This window comes from Papio anubis, chromosome 20 (assembly GCF_008728515.1).
Source record: "Papio anubis isolate 15944 chromosome 20, Panubis1.0, whole genome shotgun sequence".
Classification (NCBI taxonomy): domain Eukaryota; kingdom Metazoa; phylum Chordata; class Mammalia; order Primates; family Cercopithecidae; genus Papio; species Papio anubis.
The window spans coordinates 39,881,284-39,906,870 of NC_044995.1; the positions used below are offsets into that span (position 1 = coordinate 39,881,284).

General features: G+C 45.3%; 1 protein-coding gene across 1 annotated transcript in view; it reads left to right on the forward strand.

Annotated features, from left to right (window-relative positions):
* Positions 1-8,261: 8,261 nt before the first annotated feature.
* Positions 8,262-25,587, forward strand: part of LOC101020910 (zinc finger protein 433) — a 19,391-nt gene continuing 2,065 nt past the window's right edge. The window contains exons 1-4 of the mRNA XM_031659057.1: positions 8,262-9,317; positions 23,103-23,229; positions 23,436-23,496; positions 25,111-25,575. Of these exons, the coding sequence (XP_031514917.1) occupies positions 9,300-9,317; positions 23,103-23,229; positions 23,436-23,496; positions 25,111-25,575 (671 nt within the window). The 5' untranslated portion in view covers positions 8,262-9,299. The remainder of the gene's footprint in view (positions 9,318-23,102; positions 23,230-23,435; positions 23,497-25,110; positions 25,576-25,587) is intronic.

Sequence of the window (25,587 nt, forward strand, 5' to 3'; positions counted from 1 at the left end):
CATAATAAAATAAAATAGTCCAGGTACAGTGACTCACACCTGTAATCCCAGCACTTTGGGAGGCGGAGGTGGGCAGATCACCTGAGGTCAAGAGTTCAAGACCAGCCTGACCAACATGGAGAAACCCCATCTCTACTAAAAATACAAAATTAGCCAGGCATGGCAGGTGCCTGTAATCCCAGCTGCTTGGGAGGCTGAGGCAGGAGAATCACTTCAACCTGGGAGGCAGAGGTTGCGGTGAGCTGAGATTGCGCCATTGCACTCTAGCCTGGGCAACAAGAGTGAAACTCTGTCTCAAAAAATAAGTAAATAAAGTGAAATATACATATTTACATTTTGTATATAAATATGCATATATATTTAAACATAACTATTTAAAATGCATAAGTAAAATATATAGGATATTTATATACATATATTTATATATGTATTTGTCTGTGTGTGTGTGTGAGTGTGTGTTTTGGGAGACGGTATCCCTTTGTCACCCAGGTTGAAGTGCAGTGGTACAATCATAGTTCCTGTAGCCTTGAACTCTTGGGCTCAAATGATCCTCCTGCCTTAGCCTTCTGAGGAGCTATGACTACAGATAGGTACCACCATTCTTAGCTCATTTTTTATTCCTTTCATAGAGACAGGTTCTCATTCCATTGCTCAGGCTGGTTGTGAACACTAGCTGTGAGCAATCCTCCCACCTTAGTATCCAAAAGTGCTAGGATTACAGCTCTGAGCCACTCTACCTGGCTGATAAACATATTCTGAAAAGTTAACTTTATGCTATCTGTGAAGGTATATATCCTGAGGATAAACAGTTTTGATTTTAAAGAAGGAAACTACTTATTTCCTACATGAAAGTGAGAAAGATGTGGGAGAAAGCCTATTTCCAGCCGTGACCAGAGCCCCGGGGTTGGAGGACAGAACTGTGATCCAGTTGCCTTGCCCTGGAAAGCAAGGCATTTACACTGGGGTTTGAAGTCATGTGGAAAGCCTTTTTGAGATCTTGAGTTTCAGCTTTGTCGCCTATAGGTTGAGTGCAGTGGCGCCGGGACTGCTCACTGCAAGCTCCGCCTGGCTCACGCCTATTCTCTCAGCCTCCCGAGTAGCTGGGACTACAGGCTACTGCCACTCACGCCTGGCTAGTTTTTGTATTTTTAGTAGAGACGGGTTTCACCATGTTAGCCAGGATGGTCTCACTCCCCTGACTGTGATCCACCACTGCCTCCCAGTGCTTGGGATTACAGGTTGAGCAACCACACCGCCGAAAGCCTTTATTGCAGGGTTCCAACTGCGAGGACACACAGGTATAGTCTTAAATCCTGACCTCCCCAGCTGGATTGCAGGCAGGGATTTTTAGAAGCAGGAGTAAGTTTTAGGACTGTAGATGCTATACACAAAATAACAAATGAATACATGGAGATTACCCATTGGTTTATACTTGAAAGGGTGGGATATTTTAAAGCTGGGGCTTACAGGTCATAGGTAGATTTAAAGATTTCCTGATTTGCAATTGGTTAGGGAAGAACAACTTTGTTTAAAATTTGGGGGTCAGCAGAAAAACGTTACCTGGGTAGAGGAAGTGACTTCAAGTCCTTCAGGAAGAAACCTAAAACAAAGGAGGATAATTAGAGTACAGTCTTCACTTCTGCTTTATCTAGTGTCTAATTACCAGGGAATTCCTTTAGTGGGGGCCCAAGACTTTGAATGACAATTTAGAGACAAATTCAAAGGTGCTATCCTTAGCTTTTTTGCCTAGTTTGTTTTGTTTGAGACAGTCTCCATCTGTCACTTAGGCTGGAGTGCAGTGGCTTGATCACTGCTCACTGCAGCCTACATCTCCCAGGCCCATGGGATCCTCCCATCTCAGCCTCCTGAATAGCTGGGACTACAAGTGTGAGCCACCACACCCATCTAATTTCTTTTTTTTTTTTTTTTTGAGACGGAGCCTCGCTCTGTCGCCCAGGCTGGAGTGCAGTGGCACGGTCTCGGCTGGGATTACAGGCATGCGTCACCACGCCCGTTTACTTTTGCATTTTTAGTAGAGATGGGGTTTCACCATATTGGCCAGACTAGTCTCAAACTCCTCACCTTGTGATCTACCTGCCTTGCCCTCCCAAAGTGCTGGGATTACAGGCATGAACCACCACGCCTGGCCACACCCACCTAATTTCTTAATTTTTCTTGTAGAGACCTGGTCTCCCTGTGTTGCCCACAGTACTCTGGAACTCCTGGGTTCAAACAGTCCTGCCTTGGCCTCCCAGAGTGCTGAAATTACAGGCATGAGCCACCACAACTGCTATCTAGTTTTCATGGGAAAACAAATATTTCTGAAATTTTAACTTTTTTGGCTATTGTGTTAGGCTATTATTGTTTTCTTGTTTAATAAATTGCATATTTATTCCTGGGACTAGTTTGGTATGTGGAATTTATTTCTTCTTTTTGAGACAGAGTCTTGCTCTTATCGCCCAGGTTGGAGTGCAGTGGCGTGATCTTGACTCACTGCAACATCCACCTCCTGGGTTCAAGCAATTCTGCCTCAGCCTTCTGAGTAGATGGGACTACAGGCGTGTGCCACCATGCCTGGCTGAATTTTATACATTTATTTTTATTTTTTTGAGATGGAGTCCTGCTCTGTCACCAGGCTGGAGTGCAGTGGCGTGATCTCGGCTCACTGCAACCTCCACCTCCCTGGTTCAAGAGATTCTCTTGCCTCAGCTTCCTGAGTAGCTGGGACTATGGGCACGCACCACCACGCCTGGCTAAGTTTTGTATTTTTAGTAGAGATGGCATTTTACCATGTTGGCTGGGATGGTCTTGATCTGTTGACCTTGTGATCTGCCTGCCTTGGCCTCCCAAAGTGCTGGTATTACAGGCATGATCCACCACTCCCGGCTGGTTTCTTTTTCGGTTTTTTTTTTTTTTGAGACAGAATCTCGCTCTGTCACCCAGGCTGGAGTGCAATGGCACAATCTCGTCTCACTGCAACCTCTGCCTCGTGGGTTGAAGCAATTCTCCTGCCTCAGCCTCCCGAGTAGCTGAGATTATAGGCGCCCACCACCACACCTGGCTGATTTGTTTGTACTTTTAGTAGAGATGGGGTTTCACTATGTTGGCCAGACTGGTCTCGAACTCCTGACCTTGTGACCTACCTGCCTCGGCCTCCCAAAGTGTTGGGATTACAGGCGTGAGCCACACTCCCGGCCAAATTTTTTTTTTTTTAAGACGGAATTTTGCTCTTTTGCCCAGGCTGGAGTGAAGTGGTGTGATCTTGGTTCACTGCAACTTCCGCCTCCTGGGTTCAAGCGATTCTCCTGCCTCAGCCTCCTGAGTAGCTAGGATTACAGGTGCCCACCACCACGCCCAGCTAATTTTTGTATATTTAGTAGAGACGAGGTTTCACCATGTTGGCCAGGTTGGTCTCGAACTCCAGACCTCAGGTGATCACATCTGCCTTGGCTTCCCAAAGTGCTAGGGTTAGAGGCATAAGCCACCGTCCCCTGCCATATTTAGGCACTATTAATTTTGTAAAACATTCAGGTGTGATGTCATGTGTCTGGTCACTGCTTGTCACGAAGCTAAGTCAGAAGGATTACTTTAGCGTGGGAGTTTAATGCTGCACTGTTCCCCAGCCTGGACTAGGTAGAAAGATCTTGTCTCTAAAAATAAATAGCTCACGCCTGTAATCCCAGCACTTTGGGAGGCCGAGACGGGTGGATCACAAGGTCAGGAAATCGAGACCATCCTGGCTAACACTGTGAAACCCCGTCTCTACTAAAAAAAATACAAAAAATTAGCCGGGCGCGGTGGCGAGCGCCTGTAGTCCCAGCGACTCTGGAGGCTGAGGCAGGAGAATGGCATGAACCCGGAGGGCGGGGCTTGCAGTGAGTGGAGATCGCGCCACTGCACTCCAGCCTGGGCTACAGAGCGAGACTCCGTCTCCAAAAAAAAAAAAAAAGAAAATAAAAGAAAAAAGAAAAATAAATAAACAAATAAAATTTTAAAATAATCAAAAAGTAGAAATGAAAGCTGGGCGTGGTTGCTCACACCTGCAATCAATCCCAGCACTGTGTGGGAGGTCAAGGTGGGCAGATCGCTGGAGCCCAGGAGTTTAAGACCAGCCTGGGCAACATAGTGAGAATTTGTGTCTACAAACTAATACAAAAATTAGCCAGTTATGGTGGCATGGGCCTGTGGTCCCAGCTACTCAGGAGGCTGAGGTGAGAGGATTGCTTGAATCCAGGAGGTAGAGGTTGCAGTGAGCTGAGATCATGCTAGTGCACTCCAGTCTGGATGACAGGTGAGACTCTGTCTCCAAAAAAATAAAAAATTAAACAAATAGAAGTGAAAATTAAGCTACTGAAAAGAAAACTTGCTATACAACATAAGTCTCCTTTGCCCCTGAGTGACCTCATTGGCCTAGCTATGTTCCCATTTATATTCAGTTTTCCATAAGGGAAATAACAATTGCTTAGCTACCTTTGGAGGACGAAAAAGTGTCAGTGGAAGTAGCAATGTACCTGGCAGAACATTACCAGAGGGAAGAAGCAGAGTAGGAAGTATTTTTTTTTTTTTTTTTGAGACGACGTCTCGCTTTTGTACCCCAGGCTGAAGTGCAGTGGCATGATCTCGGCTCACTGCAACCTCCACCTCCCGTGTTCAAGCGATTCTCCTGCCTCAGTCTCCCAAGTAGCAGGGATTACAGGTGCATACCATCATGCCCAGCTAATTTTTTGTATTTTAAGTAGAGATGGGGTTTCACTATGTTGGCCAGGCTGGTCTTGAACTCCTGACCTCAGATAATCTGCCTGCCTCAGCCTCCCAAAGTGCGGGGATTACAGGCATGAGCCACTGCGCCCAGCCTTTTGTTTTTTGTGTGTTTTTTTGTTTTGTTTTGTTTTTTTTTAAGATAGTCTCACTCTGTCACCCAGGCTGGAGTGCAGTGGCGGGATCTCAGCTCACTGCAGCCTCCACCTCCCAGGTTCAGGTGATTCTCATGCCTTGGCCTCCTGAGTAGGTGGGACTACAGGTGGGCACCACCACACCCGCCTAATTTTTTTTTTTTTTTTTTGAGACGGAGTTTTGCTTTTGGAGTGCAATGGCGCAATCTCGGCTCACCGCAACCTCCGCCTCCTAGGTTCAAGCGATTCTCCTGCCTCAGCCTCCCGAGTACCTGGGATTACAGGCATGCGCCAGCATACCCAACTAATTTTGTATTTTTAATAGAGACGGAGTTTCTCCATGTTGGTCAGGCTGGTCTTGAACTCCCAACCTCAGATGATCTGCCCACCTCAGCCTCCCAAAGTGCTGCGATTACAGGCGTGAGCTACTGCGCCCAGCCCACGCCCAGCTAATTTGTGTGATTTTAGTAGAGATAGAGTTTCGCTGTGTCGGCCAGCTTGGTCTTTAACTCCTTACCTTATGTGATCTGCCTTCCTTGGCCTCCTAAAGTGTTGAGATTACAGGCGTGAGCCACTGCACCTGGCCCTCAGAGTGGAAAGTTCTTTAGATCACATTATTGCTGTACTCAGTGTCCATGGCTGAGGATATAATGCTGTCAGTTAAATCAATAGGGAATGGCACTTCCACTTGAGGGAACAATTAGTAAACCTTCAACGACTTGTCCTTTTCCGGTCATTTAGTGTCTGTATGTGAATTCCAACATCATTGCTGCTAGCAGCTAAAATTATGATTCCATATCTGAAGTCACCTTTGCAAAAAGTATAACATAAGTCTACCTTGTCTAAGAGTGACCCCATCAACCTAGCCATGTTTTCATCTTTGCAGTCTTCCATAAGGGAAGTAATTGCTTAGCCACATTTGGAGGAGGAAAAAGTGGCAGTGGAAGTAGTAAGGTGCCTGGCAGGACTTCACTAGAGAGAAGAAGCAGAGTGGGAACATTCTTTAGATCACATATCATTGCTATACTCAGTTTCCATGGCTGAAGAAATAGTGCTTTCAGTTAAATCAAAAGAGTGCCACTTCTACCTGATGGAACAGTTAGTAAATCCTCAACCAATTATCCTGTTCCAGTGATTTAGTTGCTGTATATAAATTCCAACATAAATGTTGCCAAGAGCTAAAATTATGACTCTACATCTGAAAACTCCTTTGCAAGAATTGTAACAGTGAAAATGATGACAGTGAAAGAGATCAGATCCAAGCAACTCCACGTTTTCTTTAGCCTCCAAGCTACCCCTGTTCATTCCTGGTTATAGGTCTTACTGATATTAGAAGGAGTTTAGTTTAGCTTTAAAGCAAAAGTTGTAACTGCCGCTTCCCAAAAGAAATCATCTCCTCGCTTGGGAACCAGATTGCCTTTGTAAAACTAAGAAATTAGCCACAAGATTAGAAATTATGGTTCAGGAAATATGCGGCCAGAGGACACAAGATTCCCAACCTTGCCACTTGCTCCTGTGGATAATATTGTTGTAAGACCTAAGATTGGTGTTTCAGGTATTTCTGAGACCCTTCATTCTGATGGATTAGCTGGCATCACACAGACCAATAAACTGGCTCACCTGCTCCAGTGGCCCCTAGCCAAGAACTGACTCAGTGCAAGAAGACAGCTTAGACTCCCTGTGATATACATCCTTTTCACGACCAATCAGCATTCCCTATTTTCCAGCCTCCTGCTCACCAAATTACCTTTAAAACCCCCACTCTCGGCCGGGTGCGGTGGCTCACGCCTGTAATCCCAGCACTTCCATAGGCCGAGGCGGGCGGATCATGAGGTCAGGAGTTTGAGACCAGCCTGACCAACATGATGAAACCCTGTCTCTACTAAAATACAAAAATTAGCCGGGCGTGGTGGGGCGCGACTGTAATCCCAGCTACTCAGGAGGCTGAGGCGGGAGAATCGCTTGAACCCAGGAGGCGGAGGTTGCAGTGAACCGAGATTACGCCACTGCTGTCCAGCATGGGCGACAGCGAGACTCCGTCTCAAAAACAAAGCAAAACAAAACCTAGCCTCCCAATTTTTAGGGAGGAAGACTTGAATAAAAATAAAACTCTGGTCTTTCATTTAGCCGACTGTATTGCAATTCCCTTTTTTTTTTCCTTCGGAGACAGGGTCTCACTCTGACACCTAGGCTGGTAAAATCACAGCTCACTTTGGCCTCGACCTTTCTGGGCTCAGGCGATCCTGTCATCTCAGCCTTCCAAGTAGCTGGGACTACAAACATGCACCACCATGCCCGACTAATTTTTGTATTTTTTGTAGGGGCGGGGTTTTGCTATGTTACCCAGGCTGGTCTCAAGTTCCTGGGCTGAAGCAATCTGCCCTGCCGGCCTTGCCTTCCCAAAGTGGTGGGGTTACAGGCATGAGCTACTCCCCCGCACAAGCTAAAGTTTCTATTCAACAGCACCCTATGGCGGGGGTTCCCAACCCCGGGTCCATGGCCTGTAAGAACCAGTCCGCACAGCAGGAGGGGAGCGGCTGGCGGGCGAGCCAGCGGGCATTATCGCCAGAGCTATGCTTCCTGTCAGATCAGCAGAGGCATTAGTGCGTCATAGGAGCCCGAACCCTATTCTGAGCTGCGCATGCGAAGGATCTAGGTTGGGTTTGCCTTACGAGGATCAAATGCCTGATGATCTGAGGTGGAAGTTTCATCCCGAAACTATCTGCTCCGGTAGGAGAACTGTCCTCCACGAAACCGGTTCTGGTGCTAAAAAGGTTACAGACGTCTGGCTTAAAGAATCTATCGCAGGCCGGGCGCGGTGGCTCAAGCCTGTAATCCCAGCACTTTGGGAGGCCGAGACGGGCGGATCACGAGGTCAGGGGATCGAGACCATCCTGGCTAACATGGTGAAACCCCCTCTCTACTAAAAAATACAAAAAACTAGCCGGGCGAGGTGGTGGGCGCCTGTAGTCCCAGCTACTCCGGAGGCTGAGGCAGGAGAATGGCGTAAACCCGGGAGGCGGAGCTTGCAGTGAAGCAGAGATCAGCCTGCACTCCAGCCTGACAAGCGGGCACCGTCTCAAAAAAATCTATCGCTAGATCCTGTCAAACCGGTTCTCAGAGCCCCGTTACCAAGGGCTTCTACTGTCACTCACGGCTGAGGGGGCGGGGCCCGGTGCCTCGTCCAATCAGGGGCCAACTGCCCATCTGGGAGGGCGAAGGCCTTGCTCTCCTCCAGGCAGCGAGCTGAGGTTGGGAACCTGGCTTTCCCCTCCCAGAGGGTTCAGGTGCCTCTGCCATAGCTTCTGTTGCCTGTGCTGTGACCCGCACTGGTCGTGAGAGTCACCTGAAAGCAAGAAATGGTGAGCGTGCGGGCCAGGGTTCCCGAGACGGGGAAGGAGCTGGTTGGAACCGGCCGGAACCGGCTGTGATGGGACCCGGGTCTCCCCGCGGCGACTCCGGGGTCTGGGACCCGAATTCCGTTGGGACAGCTCGGCCCTTGGTCCCTTTGGCCCCACGGTGGGGCTGGGCCGGCAGCTGGGACCCGGGCGTCTCGTCCCGTCCCTGCGCGGCGACTATCACCCAGTTCCCAGAGCCCTCTCTGGGCAGCTCCGCGCCCGCTGCCCCGTGTCTCCCCAGATTGTGCGGGGACCACGCGAGGGTCATGGGGGATCCCGCCTCGGGTGTGGGGTTTGTGTAGGAGGAGGGTGGGCTGTGGGGTCCCCAGTAGCTCCTTTCTCCTCTTAAAAATTAAACTGAGACACTTTAACAATTCAAGAGTTTTGCTTCTCAGAATAGGGTTTTTAAAAAGTATATTAATAATTAAAGAGTTCCTTTGAGATTCCTGAATGATAAACACCCAGTCCTGGCTTGTAATTTGTTAACGGAAAATGCCAAACTGTGTAAATAACTTAAAGAAATTTATTCAGAGCCAAATAGGAGAGGCCTCGGCTGAGGAAAACACAACCCCAGGAGGCCTGGGGTAAGTGGTCCCGAGGCGGCTCAAGACAGTTTGCTTTTATTCATTTCAGGGAGACAGGAATTGCAGGGAAAATTATGCATCAATGCCTGGAAGGTGTGAGTTCCTTTGGCAGAAAGGGCGGGACCTGTGGAAGGGGGCTTAGAAGGCGCAGGTGGTTGACAGATTCCGTAGGTGGCCGTTGGTGGAGAGTGTGAAGCTTTGTTTAAAATTTCGAGGAGGTAGGAAGGAATGCTTCAGTGAAGAGGGTCTGGTATCTGTCATGTGATTTCATCTCAGCCAAGACAAAAGACCTGTTTCTTTAGATTTTATGAATTCTAAGATTTGACTTACCTCTTGCCTTGCGTGGCCTTAGGTCTTGTTTGTAATTTGGTATCTTATTGTCACAGAGTCTGCGTTTCCAGTCGGCTGTCTGTTTTAACGTGAAGATGGATCAGTGGCTGTGTGTAAGCTCCTAAAGGAAGCGGATATAATGAGGCTTGTCGGAAGGTTAATCTGTAGTCAGGTGTGGGAGGGGTCCAGCTGGCTCTTTCCGGTGTCTGTCAGGTGACTCAATTCCAGAATCACATTAAAGTTCAAGATAATCTGGAGTTCCAACAGCTTAAATTTTTGAATTACCTTTTTTCACAGACCATATAGCAGAAATTTTTTGGTTGTATAATCAGAGGTTACTCGACCAATTGTACCTGGTTAAGCTCGTATTTCATTTCCCAATAAATTAGTAACTTCTTATTGTTTTCTCAGGCCACATAGTGTCACATAAGTTAGTAATTTATATGAATAGCATTTGAATTTGATTTCCATGTGCTTGGTTCCGAGATCTTTTTTTTTTTTGAGACGGAGTCTCGCTCTGTCGCCCAGGCTGGAGTGCAATGGCGCGGGTTCCCGCCATTCTCCTGCCTCAGCCTCCCGAGTAGCTAGGACTACAGGCGCCCACAACCGCGCCCGGCTAATTTTTTGTATTTTTAGTAGAGATGGGGTTTCACCGTGGTCTCGATCTCCTGACCTTGTGATCCGCCCGCCTCGGCCTCCCAAAGTGCTGGGATTACAGGCGTGAGCCACCGCGCCCGGCCGGTTCCGAGATCTTAAGAGTACTATAGGCAGTTAAGTTTAATTACTTCTTATTCAAAATTTTCAACACTCCCCAGTTGACTGGTACTTCTCTGCATTTTCTAAATATATGGGAAGGGAGATCTCAAACCCTCCACCCTGTGACCCTGGCCTACCTCTGGAGAGCTTTCAGTACAATACTAAAATTTCAGTTCCTTTCTAAAATTTCCAGACACCATCTCTCCTTCTTCAATTCGTAATATCAGCTATTTGTTTTTGGTTTTTTTGTGGTTTTTTTTTTGAGATGGAGTCTCGCTCTGTCGCCCAGGCTGGAGTGCAGTGGTGCGATCTCTGCTCACTGCAAGCTCTGCCTCCCGGGTTCACAGCATTCTCCTGCCTCAGCCTCCCAGTAGGTGGGACTAAAGGCACCCGCCACCATGCCTGGCTCATTTTTTATATTTTTAGTAGAGACGGGATTTCACTGTATTAGCCAGGATGCTCTTCATCTCCTGACCTCGTGATCCACCAGCCTTGGCCTCCCAAAGTGCTGGGATTACAGGTGTGAGCCACTGCGCTGGGCCCGTTTCTTGTTTTTGTTTTGTTTTTGAGACGGAGTCTCGCTCTGTCGCCCAGGCTGGAGTGTAGTGGCATGATCTCCGCCACTGTAAGCTCCACCTCCCGGGTTCATGCCACTCTCCTGCCTCAGTCTGGTAAATGAAAATGCACTGGCAAGATGCAGTGGCTCAGGCCTATAATCCCAACACTTTGGGAGGTTGAGGTGGGTAGATCACTTGAGGCCAGGAGTTTGAGACCAGCCTGGTCAATATGGTGAAACCTTGGCTTTACTAGAAATACAAAAGAGATTAGCCAGGTGTGGTGGCACACACCTGTAGTCCCAGCTACTCCAGAGGCTGAGGCCCGAGAATTGCTTGGACCTGGGAGGTGGATTCTGCACTGAGCAGAGATCGCACCATTGCACTCCATCCTGGGCAAGTGAGCGAGACTCTGTCTCAAGAGGAAAAAAAAAACAAGAAATGCACTTGGGGCACACGGGGGCACAGTGCAGTGTTGTTGGAAAAGAGTCATTCAGCACTTCAGTGAGCAGGATGAGCATAGAGAAATGTCCCATGTGATAACATGGCCTGTGCTGACACTTGAGTCAAACATCACTGTGTTCTAGTCAGCATTGCCCTTCTGTGGGTTTGTCTTTTTGTAAATAATTGTTCACTTATTGCAGTTTCAGGTTTTTTGTTAATTGTAAATTGCATTTTTCACTAGAGCTTGCAAAATAAGAAAATTTTACACACAGGCCAGAAAGAGGTAGATTTCAGAAAAAAGATGGCTGGATGCAGTGGCTCACGCCTGTAACCCCAGCACTTTGGGAGGCCAAGGCAGGTGGATCACCTGAGGTCAGGAGTTCAAGACCAACCTGGCCAACACGATGAAACCCTGTCTCTACTAAAAATACAAAAGTTAGCTGGGTGTAGTGGCACACGCCTGTAATCCCAGCTACTTGGGAGACTGAGGCACGAGAATCCCTTGAACCTGGGAGGTGAGGCTGCAGTGAGCTGACATTGTGCCATTGTACTCCAGCCTGTGCTATAGAGCAAGTCTCCATCTCAAAAAAAAAAAAAAAAAATCTCTATTTAGTCTTGTATTCCATTTCTTAATGTTTTTTTCTTCTCTACAGGCAGTGTAGTACATCTCTCAGGTGTATCCTTTTGTTGTGGGTGATTTCCAATGGCATTATAGGGACTAGTTTTAGGAATGCTACTGGAGAAAAATAGGGAAAGTTTACTATTATAACTGGAGAAAAATGAAATAATTTCCACAAGAAAATATGGTAGATTGGTGAATTACAAAGAGTACCCAAAATATCAGTTCTGGCCAGGCATGGTGGCTCATGCCTGTAATCCCAACACTTTGGGAGGCTGAGGCATGCAGTTCACCAGGTCAGGAGATTGAGACCATCCTGGCCAACATGGTGAAACCCTGTCTGTACTAAAAATACAAAAAATTAGTCAGGCATGGTGGCACATGCCCGTAGTCCCTGCTACTTGGGAGGCTGAAGCAGGAGAATCGGTTGAACCTGGAAGGCAGAGGTTGCAGTGAGCCGAGATTGCGCCACTGCACTCCAACCTGGGCGACTGGAAAAAAAAATCAGTTATTCTTCTTTGCAGGATGGAGGACTTTTTTTTTTTTTTAAAAAGGGTCTTGCTGTCACCCAGGCTGGAGTGTACTGGTGTGATCACAGCTCACTGCAGCCTTGACTTCCTGGGCTCAAGCCTAGGAAGGCTCAGTCCTACCTGAGCCTTCCGAGTAGCTGGGACCACAGGTGCATGCCACTCTGCCTAGCTAATTATTTTTTGTAGGGATGAGGTCTTCCTATATTGCCCAGATTTCGTGTCTTATTTCCACAAAGAGTCTGTTTTGTCTTTTGATATTACTTTATTTATTTTTTAGACAGAGTCTCACTGTGTTGCCTAGGCTGGAGTGCAGTGGCATGATCTTGGCTCACTGCAACCTCCACCTCCCTGAGTCCAAGCGATTCTTGTGCCTCAGCCTCCCAAGTAGCTGGTGCCTGCCACCACGCCCAGCTAATTTTTGTATTTTTTTTTTAGTTGAGAAGGGGTTTCGCCATGCTGGCTAGGCTGATCTTGAATTCCTGACCTCAAGTGATCCGCCCCCCTTGGCATCCCAAAGTGCTGGGATTACAGGTGTGAGCCACTGTGCCTGGCTTGGTATCTATTTTAACATGAATGTTGCTCGGTTGCTGTGTCTTTTTTTTTTTTTTTTGAGATGGAGTCTCACTCTGAACAAGCTGGAGTGCAGTGGCGCGATCTCGGCTCACTGCAACTTCTGCCTCCTGGGTTCAAGCGAATCTCCTGTCTCAGCCTCCCAAATAGCTGGGACTACAGGTGCGCACCACCACGCCCAGATAATTTTTGTATTTTTAGTAGAGATTGGGTTTCACCATGTTGACCAAGATGGTCTCAATCTCTTGACCTCATGATCCGCCTGCTTCGGCCTCCCAAAATGCTGGGATTACAGGCGTGAGCCAACCACACCACTGCAACCTCCACCTCCCAGGTTCAAGTGATCCTCCTGCTTCAGCTTCCCAAATAGCTGTGACCACACCCAGCTAATTTTTGTATTTTTCATAGAGATGGGGTTTCACCATGTTGCTCAGGCTTGTCTCGAACTCCTGAGCTCAAGTAATCCCCCTGCCTCCACCTCCAAAAGTGCTGGGATTACAGGCATAAGCCAGTATGCCCAGCTCTTTTAGTTATTTCAAAATGTACAATATATTATTTTTTACTATAGTCAATCTGTTGTGCTTGCAAATTCTAGGTCTTATTCATTCTGTGTTTTTGTACCCACAGACCCCCTCCATTGGTCTGTATTTCCATCTCTCTGTTAATATCATGTTCTCTTAGTATAGATCTCAAAGCTGTGATGTATTCTGGGGATAGTGCCTGTCTGTCTTAGTTATCTTGAGGTTTTATATCAAATTCCCATAGACCGGGTGACTTAAAGAATAAAGATTTCTAGGCCGGGTGCGGTGGCTCACACCTGGAATCCCAGCACTTTGGGAGGCTGAGGCAGGCGGATTACGAGGTCAAGAGATCAAGACCATCCTGGCTAACATGGTGAAACCCCGTCTCTACTAAAAATACAAAAAATTGGCTGGGCATGCTGGTGCGCACCTGTAGTCCCAGCTACTCAGGAGGCTGAGGTAGGAGGATCACTTGAACCTGGGAGGCAGAGGTTGCAGTAAGCCGAGATCAAGCCACGTCACTCCATCCTGGTGACAGAGTGAGACTCTGTCTCAAAAAAAAAAAAAAAAAAAAGAATAAACATTTATTTCTGACAGTTCTGGAAGTTGTGAGGTCCATGTTCAGGGTACTGACAGATCTGGTGCCTGGTAAGAGCCTACATCCTGGTTTGCAGATGGCTTTTTTTTTTTTTTTTTTGAGACAGAATCTTGCTATAGTACGGTGGTGTGATCTTGGCTCACTGTAACCTCTGCCTCCCAGGTTCAAGCAATTCTCCTGCCTCAGTCTCCTGAGTAGCTGGGATTACAGGTGCCTACTACCATGCTCGGCTAATTTTTTGTATTTTTGTATTTTTTAATAGAGACAGGGTTTCACCATCTTGGCCAGGCTGGTCTCAAACTCCTGACCTTGTGATCCACCCACCTCAGGTTCCCAAAGTGCTGGGATTACATGCGTGAGCCACTGCACCGGGTCAGCTTTTTTTTAAATTTTTTCACATGACAGAGAGAAAGAGGAAACAGGCTATCCCGTGTCTCATAAGATTACTAATCCCATTCACGAGGGATCTACTCTGATGCTCTTATCTAATTCTAATGACTTCTCAGAGATGCCATCTTAATTCCATCGTATTACAGATTAGGGTGTCGCTGTATGATTTGGAGTGGGAAAATGTAAACATTTATGTCATAACATCCCTTAGTCATATTTTATACAACATCCTGGCTATTTTTTTTTTTTTTGACAGAATCTTGCTCTGTCACCCAGGCTGGAGTGCAGTGGTGCAATCTCGGCTCACTGCAACCTCTTCCTCTTGGGTTCAAGTGATTCTCCCTGCCTCAGCCTCGCGAGTAGCTGGGACTACAGGCACATGCTACCATGCACAGCTAATTTTTGTATTTTTAGTAGAGAGGGGTTTCACCATGTTGGCTAGTCTGGTCTTGAACTCTTGACCTCAGGTGATCTGCCCACCTCCGCCTCCCAAAGTGCTGGGATTACAGGTGTGAGCTACTGCACCCAGCTTATCCTGGCTATTCTTAGTCATTGTCTTCTATTTCAGTGTTTAGAAGTAGTTTTTCTTAATTTCAACGAAGAAACAAACCTGCTTGTGCATTTCATGGAATATAATAAAATACTAGATGTATTTCAGAGAGATTACATCACAGTGATAATCAGTGTGTGTTTAAGGACATATAACATCTTTTTATATATATATATATATATATATATATATATATATATATATATATATATATATTTTTTTTTTTTGAGACTGGAGTGCAGTGGCGTGATCTCGGCTCACTGCAAGCTCCGCCTCCCGGGTTCACGCCATTCTCCCGCTTCAGCCTCCCAAGTAGCTGAGACTACAGGCGCCTGCCACCACGCCCGGCTAGTTTTTTGTATTTTTAGTAGAGACGGGGTTTCACCATGTTAGCCAGGATAGTCTCGATCTTCTGACCTCGTGATCCACCCGCCTCGGCCTCCCAAAGTGCTGGGATTACAGGCTTGAGCCACTGCGCCCGGCCCAACATCTTTATATTTATTATATTTTTCCATTGATATCTTTCCATGGGTCCTTTTTGCATAATAATCATTTTACATCCTTTCTGAGGCTTTTGGGACTTCAAGAAAAGTAGTTGCTTTTGGATGCTGAGGTGGGAGAATGGCTTCAGCCCAGGAGTTTGAGACCAGCCTGGGCAACATAAAGAGACCCTGTCTCGACAAAAATTAAGAAATTCACCATGTGTGGTGGCAGGAGCCTGTATTATCATCTACTCAGGAAGGGAGAGATAGCTTGAGCCTGGGAAGTCAAGGCTACAGTGAGCTGTCATCATGCCCCTGCACCATAGCGTGGGTGACAGAGCAAGAACCTGTCCTTAAACAAAACAAAGATAATAAAAACATTTTTAAAAAGAAAATTAATTGTAATACAACTTTGTTTTAATAGGCTATGTTGTCTTTTTAAAAATTATATTCAACAGGTTGTTGCTGGTATTTCCATGTGCACTGATAGTTATTTCTGCATAGAGTTTCCACTCTAGAAACTAAAAATATTACATATGGTCAAAACACATAAAACAATTTCATAGTGATCCAACATATTGATGGAGCCAGTATTGTGAATGATAATTACTGTTTTCTTATGATAGTTTCACAACCATGGTATGCATCCCTATCGGTATATTTTATTTTTACATTTTTTTATGCAGTTGATATCAGATATGTGATATTTTATACCATATTTTATTTTTACTTAGTAATGAACCTTCCATGGAATGGTAGTTCACTTTCTTGATTTATGGATTTTGTTTTTTACAGCAGTAGTCATTTGACCATAACATTGAGCAGATAATCTACACGGGTCCCACTTTTTTTTTCTTAGGTCATAGTTCTTCTATGGTACTTCAGTCCCAGGTACTGGGGAGGCTGTGGTGGGAGGATCACTTGAGCCCAGGTGGTTGAAGCCACAGTGAAATATGATCATGCCACTGCACTCCAGACTGACAGAGTGAGACCCTGTTTCAAAAAACAAAATTGAAAAAAATAAAAAAAGATAAAAGAGTATATGGTCATGCCACTCTGAATGCATCTGGTCTTAGCAGCTAAGCAGGTTCAGGCCAGGTTAGTACATGGTTTGTAGAATTCCTGGGAATACTCGTTGCTATAGGCTTAAAAAAAAAGAAATTGCAAGGAGAATTCACCAAATGGAAGAAAGACATGCAAATTCTATACATGGTCCTGACATATATCTATATCAGCTGAAGCCTAAGTACTGAGACCAGCTTGGTCATGGAGACCCTAACCCAATGGCGCTACAGGAATTCAAGACACACACAGAGAAATATAGAGTGTGGAGTGGGAAATCAGAGGGCTGACAGCCTTCAGAGCTGAGAGCCACAAACAGAGATTTACCCACATATTTACTGACAGCAAGCCAGTGACAAGCATTGTGTCTGTAGATTATAGATTAACTAAAATTATTCCTTACAGGAAACAAAGGGATGGGCTCTGGCTAGTTATCTGCAGCAGGAACATGTCCTTAAGACACAGATCGCTCATGCTATTTGTGGTTTAGAAACACCTTTAAGTGGTTTTCCACCCTGGATGGGCCAGGTGTTCCTTGCCCTCATTCTGGTAAACCAACAACCTTCAGCGTGGGCATCATAGCCATCATGAACATGTCACAGTTCAACCCATAGGTTGTATAACTGAATTAATAGCTCTTAAGTCAGCTAACATTCTCCATTTACATGATTTACTCTTAATTACGAAACTGGAGGATTCCAAGGGGAAAATGTTGGAGCTCTGTGTCCTTTTTCTAGGTCCTCTAAAGTCTCCGGTTTCTCTTTACTTAGTGGCCACTGTTCTATCCAAATTGGCTTATCTGTTAACCATTTTAAAAGTATAGGTTCTGGAGGCTTAACAGTGGCCACCATCAAAAATGATATCCTAAACCTTTGCGGGAACTTTGTCTTTCCCTTGAAGCAGTTCCTTCCAACCTTGCAAATTTTTTCCTAGTCTCATACCAGGGACATACCCCATTTCATGCATCATATGTTGACTTTGAGGGCTGTATAATTGCTCTGGAATTAGAACTTGTGCTCCCCATTGTTGTAATAAATCTCTCCCCCATAAATTTATAGGTACAGAAGTTACAGTTGGTCGAATAGTCCCAGGTTGTCCATCGGGCCCCTCACAATGCAAAATATTACTACTTTGATATATTTCAGGGGCTTTACCAACTCCACCTATGTTAAATTGAGCAGGTTGAATTGGCCATGTGGACAGCCAGTGGTGTAGAGAAATGATTGAAATGTCCACTCCTGTGTCTACCAAACCTTTAAATTTATTTCCCTGGATAGTTATTTCACAGGTAGGAAATATATCAGTAATTTGATTCACCCAGTTAGCTACTTTGCCTTTTTTATTTGTGGTTCCAAATACTCCTGTTCATTTAATTTCACTTTTCCCCATTTCCACATACGGCGCAATCAGGAGTTGTGCTTTCATGGTTCTGCTTTCCAGGGAACAGAAGTAGATAAAACAATTTGAATTTCCCATTGTAATCTGAATCAGTGACTCCTGTATGTACTTGCACTCCTTTTAAATTTAAACTAGATCTACCTAGAAGTAATCAGATTGTCCCCACTGGCAAGGTCCACAGACCCCTGTTGGAACTTTTTGTAGGGGTTCCCCAGGCAGAAGACTCACAGCTTTTGTGCAGCATAAATCTACTGTGGCACTACTGGCTGTGGTGGGGGACAGATATTGTATAGGGGTGAGGGAATGGCCTCAGCTGGAAATGCCTCGTTTTGGAACGGGCCCCTCATGGCGTTTCCCAAATTTAAAAGGAAAAGGCTCAAATGTAGCTATATTTCCCTGTTGATCTGGGGGGTGTATCCTAACAGGGAACTGCCAAGCCTCTATATCACCCTTTCATCTAGCTTGCTGAATTCCTGCCTGAATAGAACTGAGAACCGTTACTAGAGGTGCTGCTCGAACAGTCATTGAGGAAACTACTTTTCACCCAGTGTCCTCCAGAAAAGAAAGATCTGGCAGGTCAGGCCACTCTTTTTCTTCAAAATAAGGAGGGGGTGCAGAAGGGTAGGGATGAACACTTCCTCCTTTGCTGCTTTAGCTTTAGCTGGCGAACAAACCTGCTCTGTCATCTCTTCTGTTACTTCCTTATACTCTCTTTCCTCCTCCTCATCAGTGTGGAAAGGTTCCAAGTTGCAAGGAACCAGAGCTCACACTTGTTCCATTGTTACCCTGATGCTTCCGAGCTCCCCTTACTCACCATGGGCATTGCTTAAGAGTACTTGGGTATCCTCCAGCTTAGTTCCACATTCTCCAACCATTACTCCTGTGATCCTTCAACCTGAGTTCGAGCCCCACATATGCACACCACTTGCCAAGACCAGCTGGGTCGTGGAGACCTTAACCCAGCAGCACTAGAGGAATTAAAGACACACACAGAGAAATATAGAGTGTGGAGTGGCAAATCAGGGTGCTGACAGCCTTCAGAGCTGACAGCCATGAACAGAGATTTACCCACATATTTATTGACAGCAAGCCAGTGATAAGGATTGTTTCTGTAGATTATAGATTAACTAAAAGTATTTCTTTCGGGAAACAAAGGGATGGGCCAAAACAAAAGGATGGGCTCTGGCTAGTTATCTGCAGCAGGAACATGTCCTTAAGGCACAGATCGCTTATGCTATTGTTTGTGGTTTAGGAACACCTTTAAGTGGTTTTCTGCCCTGGATGGGCCAGGTGTTCCTTGCCCTCATTCTGGTAAACCAGCAACCTTCAGCGTGGACATCACAGCCATCACGAACTTGTCACAGTGCTGCAGAGATTTTGTTTATGGCCAGTTTTGGGGCCAGTTTATGGCCAGATTTGGGGGCCTGTTCCCAACACCTAAGTCTATCACAGCGTGATGGCTGAATTGGCAGCCAGTACCGCCAGGCATCCTGCATCATCACTGCAGGAGATAAGTTCCACCCTAGTACCCTGTCTGGGAAATAGTGCACCCACAGTCCCCTATCTTACTAAGTTTATGGGGTAACAACAGGGAGTGGTTTTTAGGAAATAAATCTGACCTGGTGTTTTGGTTTTGTGAGTGGGAGGTATTCTCAGCTGTCTCCCCACAGGGAGAGAGCCTATTATCCCCTATGCATTCTAGACTTCTGAAGCAGAGTCTCCAGTCTAAATCCCTATCCCTTGTAAAGAGAGATTGTATTGAAAATGTGTTTAAAATATCAAGGAAGGCTTTATTCAGCACAATTGTAATATGTGTCATGAGAACTACAATATGTAGTGAGATTACAGTTCTGTATATTATATTACATTTCTCATGACACGTAATAGGCTGTCTCCACGTTTAATCTCCTTCCTATATTACAGGGCAAGGTGAGGAAAAGGATGGAACTTGGTGAGGTGTCAACAGTTAGGGAAGAGAAAGTTGATGAATTATCATGAGTGGGGGAAATTGAACTTGATTGGAAATACCAAGTTTTGGTGGGGGGGGGGATTCTCTGTGAACTGCCTTAAAAGGGTTTTTGCTGTAACTGAGCTCTGCAGAAGGCGGCCAAAGCCTAGACGAGAAGAGGGCTGTGAGCTCAAGTTTGGTCAAAGAAGGAGTCCTGGTTAGGTGCAGTGGCTCATAGCTGTAATCCCAGCACTTTGGGAGGCCGAGGTGAGTGAATCACAAGGTCAGGAGTTCGAGACCAGCTTGGCCAATGTGGTGAAACCCCATCTCTACTAAAAACAAAAAAATTAGCCAGGTGTAGTGGTGGGCGCCTGTAATCCCAGCTACTTGGGAAGCTGAGGCAGGAGAATCAGTTGAACCCGGGAAGCAGAGGTTGCAGTGAGCCGAGATTGCGCCACTGCTCTCTAGCCTGGGCGGCAGAGTGAGACTACTCTGTCTCAAAAACAAAACAAAACAAAAAAACAGGAGTCCTTAAGACCTCTGTAGCTTAGCGCTGTTTTTTTTGGTTTTTTTTGTTTCTGTTTTGCTTCTTTTGAGACGGAGTCTCGCTCTGTCACCCAGGCTGGAGTGCAATGGTGTGATCTCGCCTCACAGCAACCTCCGCCTCCCCAGTTCAGGCGATTCTCCTTCCTCAGCCTCCCCAGTAGCTGGTATTACAGGTGCCCGTCACTACACCCAGCTCATTTTTGCCTTTCTAGTAGAGACAGGGTTTCACCATGTTGGGCTGGTCTTGAAGTCCTGACCTCAGGTGATCCACCCACCTCTGCCTCCCAAAGTGCTGGGATTACAGGCGTGAGCCACCATGCTCAGCCAGCTCTTCTTAGGAATGACAATAAATCCCTAAATTTCTGGTTTTCTCGCTGCATTCCGAAACACTCAATCCTCTCTCGAAACGACGTCTTCAGTTTTGTGTTTCTCATGATACATTTGAAACAGCTGCAGTATTTAAATTGTTTATTATTTTTTACTTTAATAAATGGCTAAATTTAAAATGCTATTATTTTATGAATACTTTTCATGAGAGAAAGTGCTCAATAGCCACCGGAAACTACACTGTGTAAAGTAATCATGCCTGTTGACTCCTGATGTTGAGCACCACTTCATATACTTATTGGTCATTTCTATGTATTGGAGAAATGTAATTCAAATACTTTTGCCTTTTTAAAAAATTTTTTTTGAGACAGAGTCTTGCTCTGTTGCTCTGGCTGGAGTGCAGTGGCATAATCTCGGATTACTGCAGCCTCTGCTGCCCAGGTTTGAGCAATTCTCCTGCCTCAGCCTCTTGAGTAGCTGGGATTACAGGAATGTGCCATCATGCCCAGCTAATTTTTGTATTTTTAGTAGAGATGGGGTTTCACCATTTTGGCCAGGCTGGTCTTGAACCCCTGACCTCAAGTGATCCACCCACCTTGGACTCCCAAAGTGCTAAGATTACAGATGTGAGCCACCATACCTGGCCTATGCCCATCTTTTAATCAATATCAATTAGTTTTTTTACTTGGTATTGGGATTTATTATTTTTAATTATTGTAAAATAATAAACTTCAATTTTACCAGCTTAAGCAGTTTTATATAGTTGCACAACACTACATAACTAATCTAAGGTGAATTATACTGTAATTTTCTTTTTGTGATTAACTTTTTGCAATTACCATAGAATCCTCAATTTTTTGTGATTGTTGTAGCATGAGACAGGATGTTATAAGATTAACATTTCAATGTATACATACACCTAGCATATTTTCATTATGCATGCAGCCATCAATGGACATGTGGATTGATCCAGCTCTTTGATTTTGTGAAGAGTGGTTTTCAAATATGTCTTCAAGGCTCAGTTTTCAATTTTTTGAAATTTAATATAACTAGACCCAAAAGTGGGATGCTAGAAAATACAGTAATTTTATTTTATTCTTTTAGGCACTATTGTACTGTTTCCATAGAAGCTGAGCCATTTATTATCCTTTAAACAAAGCACAAGGAGTCCCTTTTCCCTCTGTTGATGGTGTCATCTCATGCACAAAAGTGGTTTTTTTGAGATGGAGTCTTGCTGTTGCAGTGGCACGATCTCAGCTCACTGCAACCTCCAACTCCTGGGTTCAAGTGATTCTCCTGCCCAGCCTCTCAAGTAGTGGAATTACAGGTGCACACCACCACACCCAGCTAGTTTTTGTAGTTTTAGTAGAGATGGTGTTTCACCATGTTGGCCAGGCTGGTCACCAACTCCTGATCTCAGGTGATCCTCCTGCCCCAGCCCTCCAAAGTGGTGGGATTACAGGCGTGAGCCCACCACGCCTGGCCACAAAAGTTTTTAAGTTTGATAAATACTTGCTTTTTTGTTGAGACTTGGTGCCTGAATTTTTTTTTTTTTTTTTTTTTGTGAGACGGAGTCTTGCTCTGTCACCCAGGCTGGAGTGCAGTGGCGGATCCTCAGCTCACTGCAAGCTCCTCCTTCCAGGGTTCGCCATTCTCCTGCCTCAGCCTCCCAAGTAGCTGGGACTACAGGTGCCATGCACTGGCAATAGTTTTTAATATTTTGAAGTAAAGCAGAGTTTCACCATGTTAGCCAGGATGGTCTCGATCTCACGGCCCTCGTGATCCATGCGTCTTCGGCCTCCCAAAAGTGCTGGGATTACAAGCTTGAGCCACCGTGCCCGGCCATTTTTTTTTTTATTTAAGATGGAGTCTTGCTCTGTCACCCAGGCTGGAGTGCGGTGTTGTGATCTTGGCTCACTGCAGTGTCTGCCTCCTGGGTTCCAGCGATTCTCCTGCCTCAGCCTCCTGGGTAGGTGGGATTACAAGCATGCGCCACTACACCTGGCCAATTTTTTTTTTTTTTTTTTTGAGACCAAGTCTCACTCTGTTGCCCAGGCTGGAATGCAGTGGCATGAGCTTATGAGTTTTTGTTTTAGTTATCTATGATTCATCATTTAGATTGATAAGACCCCTTGTAAAATCCAGTTTTTTGGTTTTTGTTTCTGCTGCAGGAATCAGAACAAAACTCACTTTCTAGATAACATCAAAGGTTAAACTTTGTGCATAGACTTTTTTTTCAAGGATATGCAGCCTCAGGACTGTTAATGTTAACTTTTTCTGCACAGGAATTTGGAGGACTTTTATGGCAGGTGCTGTACTCCCACTTTACAAACAAACATTGGGGCAGCCCAGGCAGCACACCTTTCTGGATTTACCAAAAATACACATTTTCCTATTCTACTGTTGCTTTACCACATCGTTCAGTTGTAGCCTCAGAATTACTTTATAGAAGAAACTGAGTGTAGACAGAGAGTATGAGGTCTGATGGTCATGGAATAATTGTTTTGAGTCCACAGCATCATGGGAACTTCTTGGGAATACAGTATAGGCTCCCAGTGCTGTTAGTCTTACCCATCCTCCTCTATGCATGTGAGATGTTTCAGGATTCAGTGGCCTTTGAGGATGTGGCTGTGACCTTCACCCAAGAGGAATGGGCTTTGCTGGATCCTTCCCAGAAAACTCTCTATAGAGATGTGATGCAAGAAACCTTCAGGAACCTGGCCTCTGTAGGTAAGGGTGACAATATTACTTCCCTCAGTAAATGACAGAACAAGTATTTTTAGTTCATGTATGCTGCTGAGTGATTTACAGTGTGGATAGGGAATATTTGACAAATAAAGGAAGCATGCTTGCAGTGTACCATGAACATAGAATCAAGTAATTTTAAAAATAGTTTTATACTAATTCAAGATTATTTTCCTTGTTCTGTGTTGTAGGGAAAAAATGGAAAGCCCAGAACATATATGTAGAGTACGAAAATCTAAAGAGAAACCTAAGGTAACTTGCACCAGTAACAAGACAAAGAAGTGTCTCTTTAGAAAATCTTAGAATGGGAGAAAATGTTTAAAAAAAAAAAAGGAAACAAAATAAGCACAATTTCAACCTATTTATTCTTAGAAAATTTTCTCTGAACACATATTGAAGGGTGATGTAGGCTTGACACAATGGCTCAGGCCTATATTTCAGCCCTTTGGGAAGTTCAGGCTGGAGGATCACTTGAGCACAGGAGTTTGAGGCCATACTAAGCCACAATGGCATCACTGCACCCCTGCCTGGGCAAGAGTATGAGACCCTGACTCAAAAACAAATTTAAAAAGACAGATATTTAGTATTTGTAAAATAGTTTACTTTAAAATAGTATTCAGAGAGGCCGGGTGCGGTGGCTTACGCCTGTAATCCCAGCACTTTGGAAGGCCGAGGAGGGTGGATCACTTGAGGTCAGGAGTTCAAAAGCAGCCTGGCCAACATAGTGAAACCCTGTCTCTACTAAAAATATAAAAATTAGCTGGGCATCATGGTGGACACCTGTTATCTCAGCTACCTGGGAGGCTGAGGCAGGAGAATTGCTTGAACCCAGGAGGGTGAGGTTGCAGTGAGCCAAGTTTGCCCCACTGCATTCCAGCCTGGATGAGTGAGTGAGTCTCCATCTCAAAGAAGAAAAAAGAAAGAAAGAAAACAAAAGAAAACAGTATTCAGAAGTCTTCTATCATCTTTTTTGATAATAGATATAGCTGGGCCATCTTGTAGAGCCTGTGGTCCATTCAAATTCAGACAGGGCAGAAATCCTACAGTTTGCAGGATGATGTTAAAAGTGGAAGTGCAGGCCAGGCACGGTGGCTCACACCTGTAATCCAAGCATTTTGAGAAACCAAAGCAGGTGATCCACCTGAGGTCAGGAGTTTGAGACCAGTCACAGCCAACATGGTGAAACCCTATCTCTACTAAAGAAATACAAAAATTAGGCGAGGGCGGTGGCTCAAGCCTGTAATCCCAGCACTTTGGGAGGCGAGATGCGAGGTCAGGAGGTCGAGACCATCTGGCTAACTGCGGTGAAAACCCGTCTCTACTGAAATACAAAAATAGCCAGGCCCAGAGGCAGGCGCCTGTAGTCCCAACTACTCGGGAGGCTGAGGCAGGAGAATAAAGCGTGAACCGGAGGAGCTTGCAGTGAGCTGAGATCCGGCCACCGCACTCAGCACCTGGGCTACAAGAGAGCCAGACTCGTCTCAAAAAAAAAAAAAAAAAAAAAAAAATTAATGTAATCTCTCAGCACTTTGGGAGGCTGGTGGGTGGAGCCACCTGAGCTCAGGAGTTTAAGACCATGCTGGGCAACATGGTGAAACCCTGTCTCTACTAAAATACAAAAAATTAGCTGGGTGTGGTGTCATATGCCTGTAGTCCCAGCTACTTAGGAGGCTGAGGCAGAAAAAGTGCTTGAACTCAGGAGGTGGAAGTTGCAGTGAGCCAAGATCACACCACTACACTCCAGCCTGGGCAAAAGAGTGAGACTCCATCTCAAAAAAAAAGAAAAAATGTAAGTGCAATACTTGTGAATGAATATAAAATCACTGATAAGCAGACCCATTACAATGTACTTCTCATTGTTCACAGAACTTTTGTGGGAGAGAGACTCTTTGAAAGTAAAGAAGGTCATCAGCATGGAGAAATTTTGACCCTGGTTCCAGATGACATGCTGAAGAAGAAAACAACCACTGGAGTCAAATCGTGCAGAAGCAGTGTGTGTGTAAAAGTAGGCAGTGCTCATTCATCTCTTAATAGGCCCATCAGAGCTGACACTGGACACAAGGCATATGAGTATCAAGAATATGGACAGAAACCATACAAATGTAAATACTGTAAAAAACCTTTCAACTGTCTCTCCTCTGTTCAGACACACGAAAGGGCTCATAGTGGAAGGAAACTCTATGTTTGTGAGGAATGCAGAAAAACATTTATTTCCCATTCAAGCCTTCAAAGACACATGATAATGCACAGTGGAGATGGGCCTTATAAGTGTAAATTTTGTGGGAAAGCTTTGATGTTTCTCAGTTTGTATCTTAAGCGGACTCACAATACGTAACTACCACC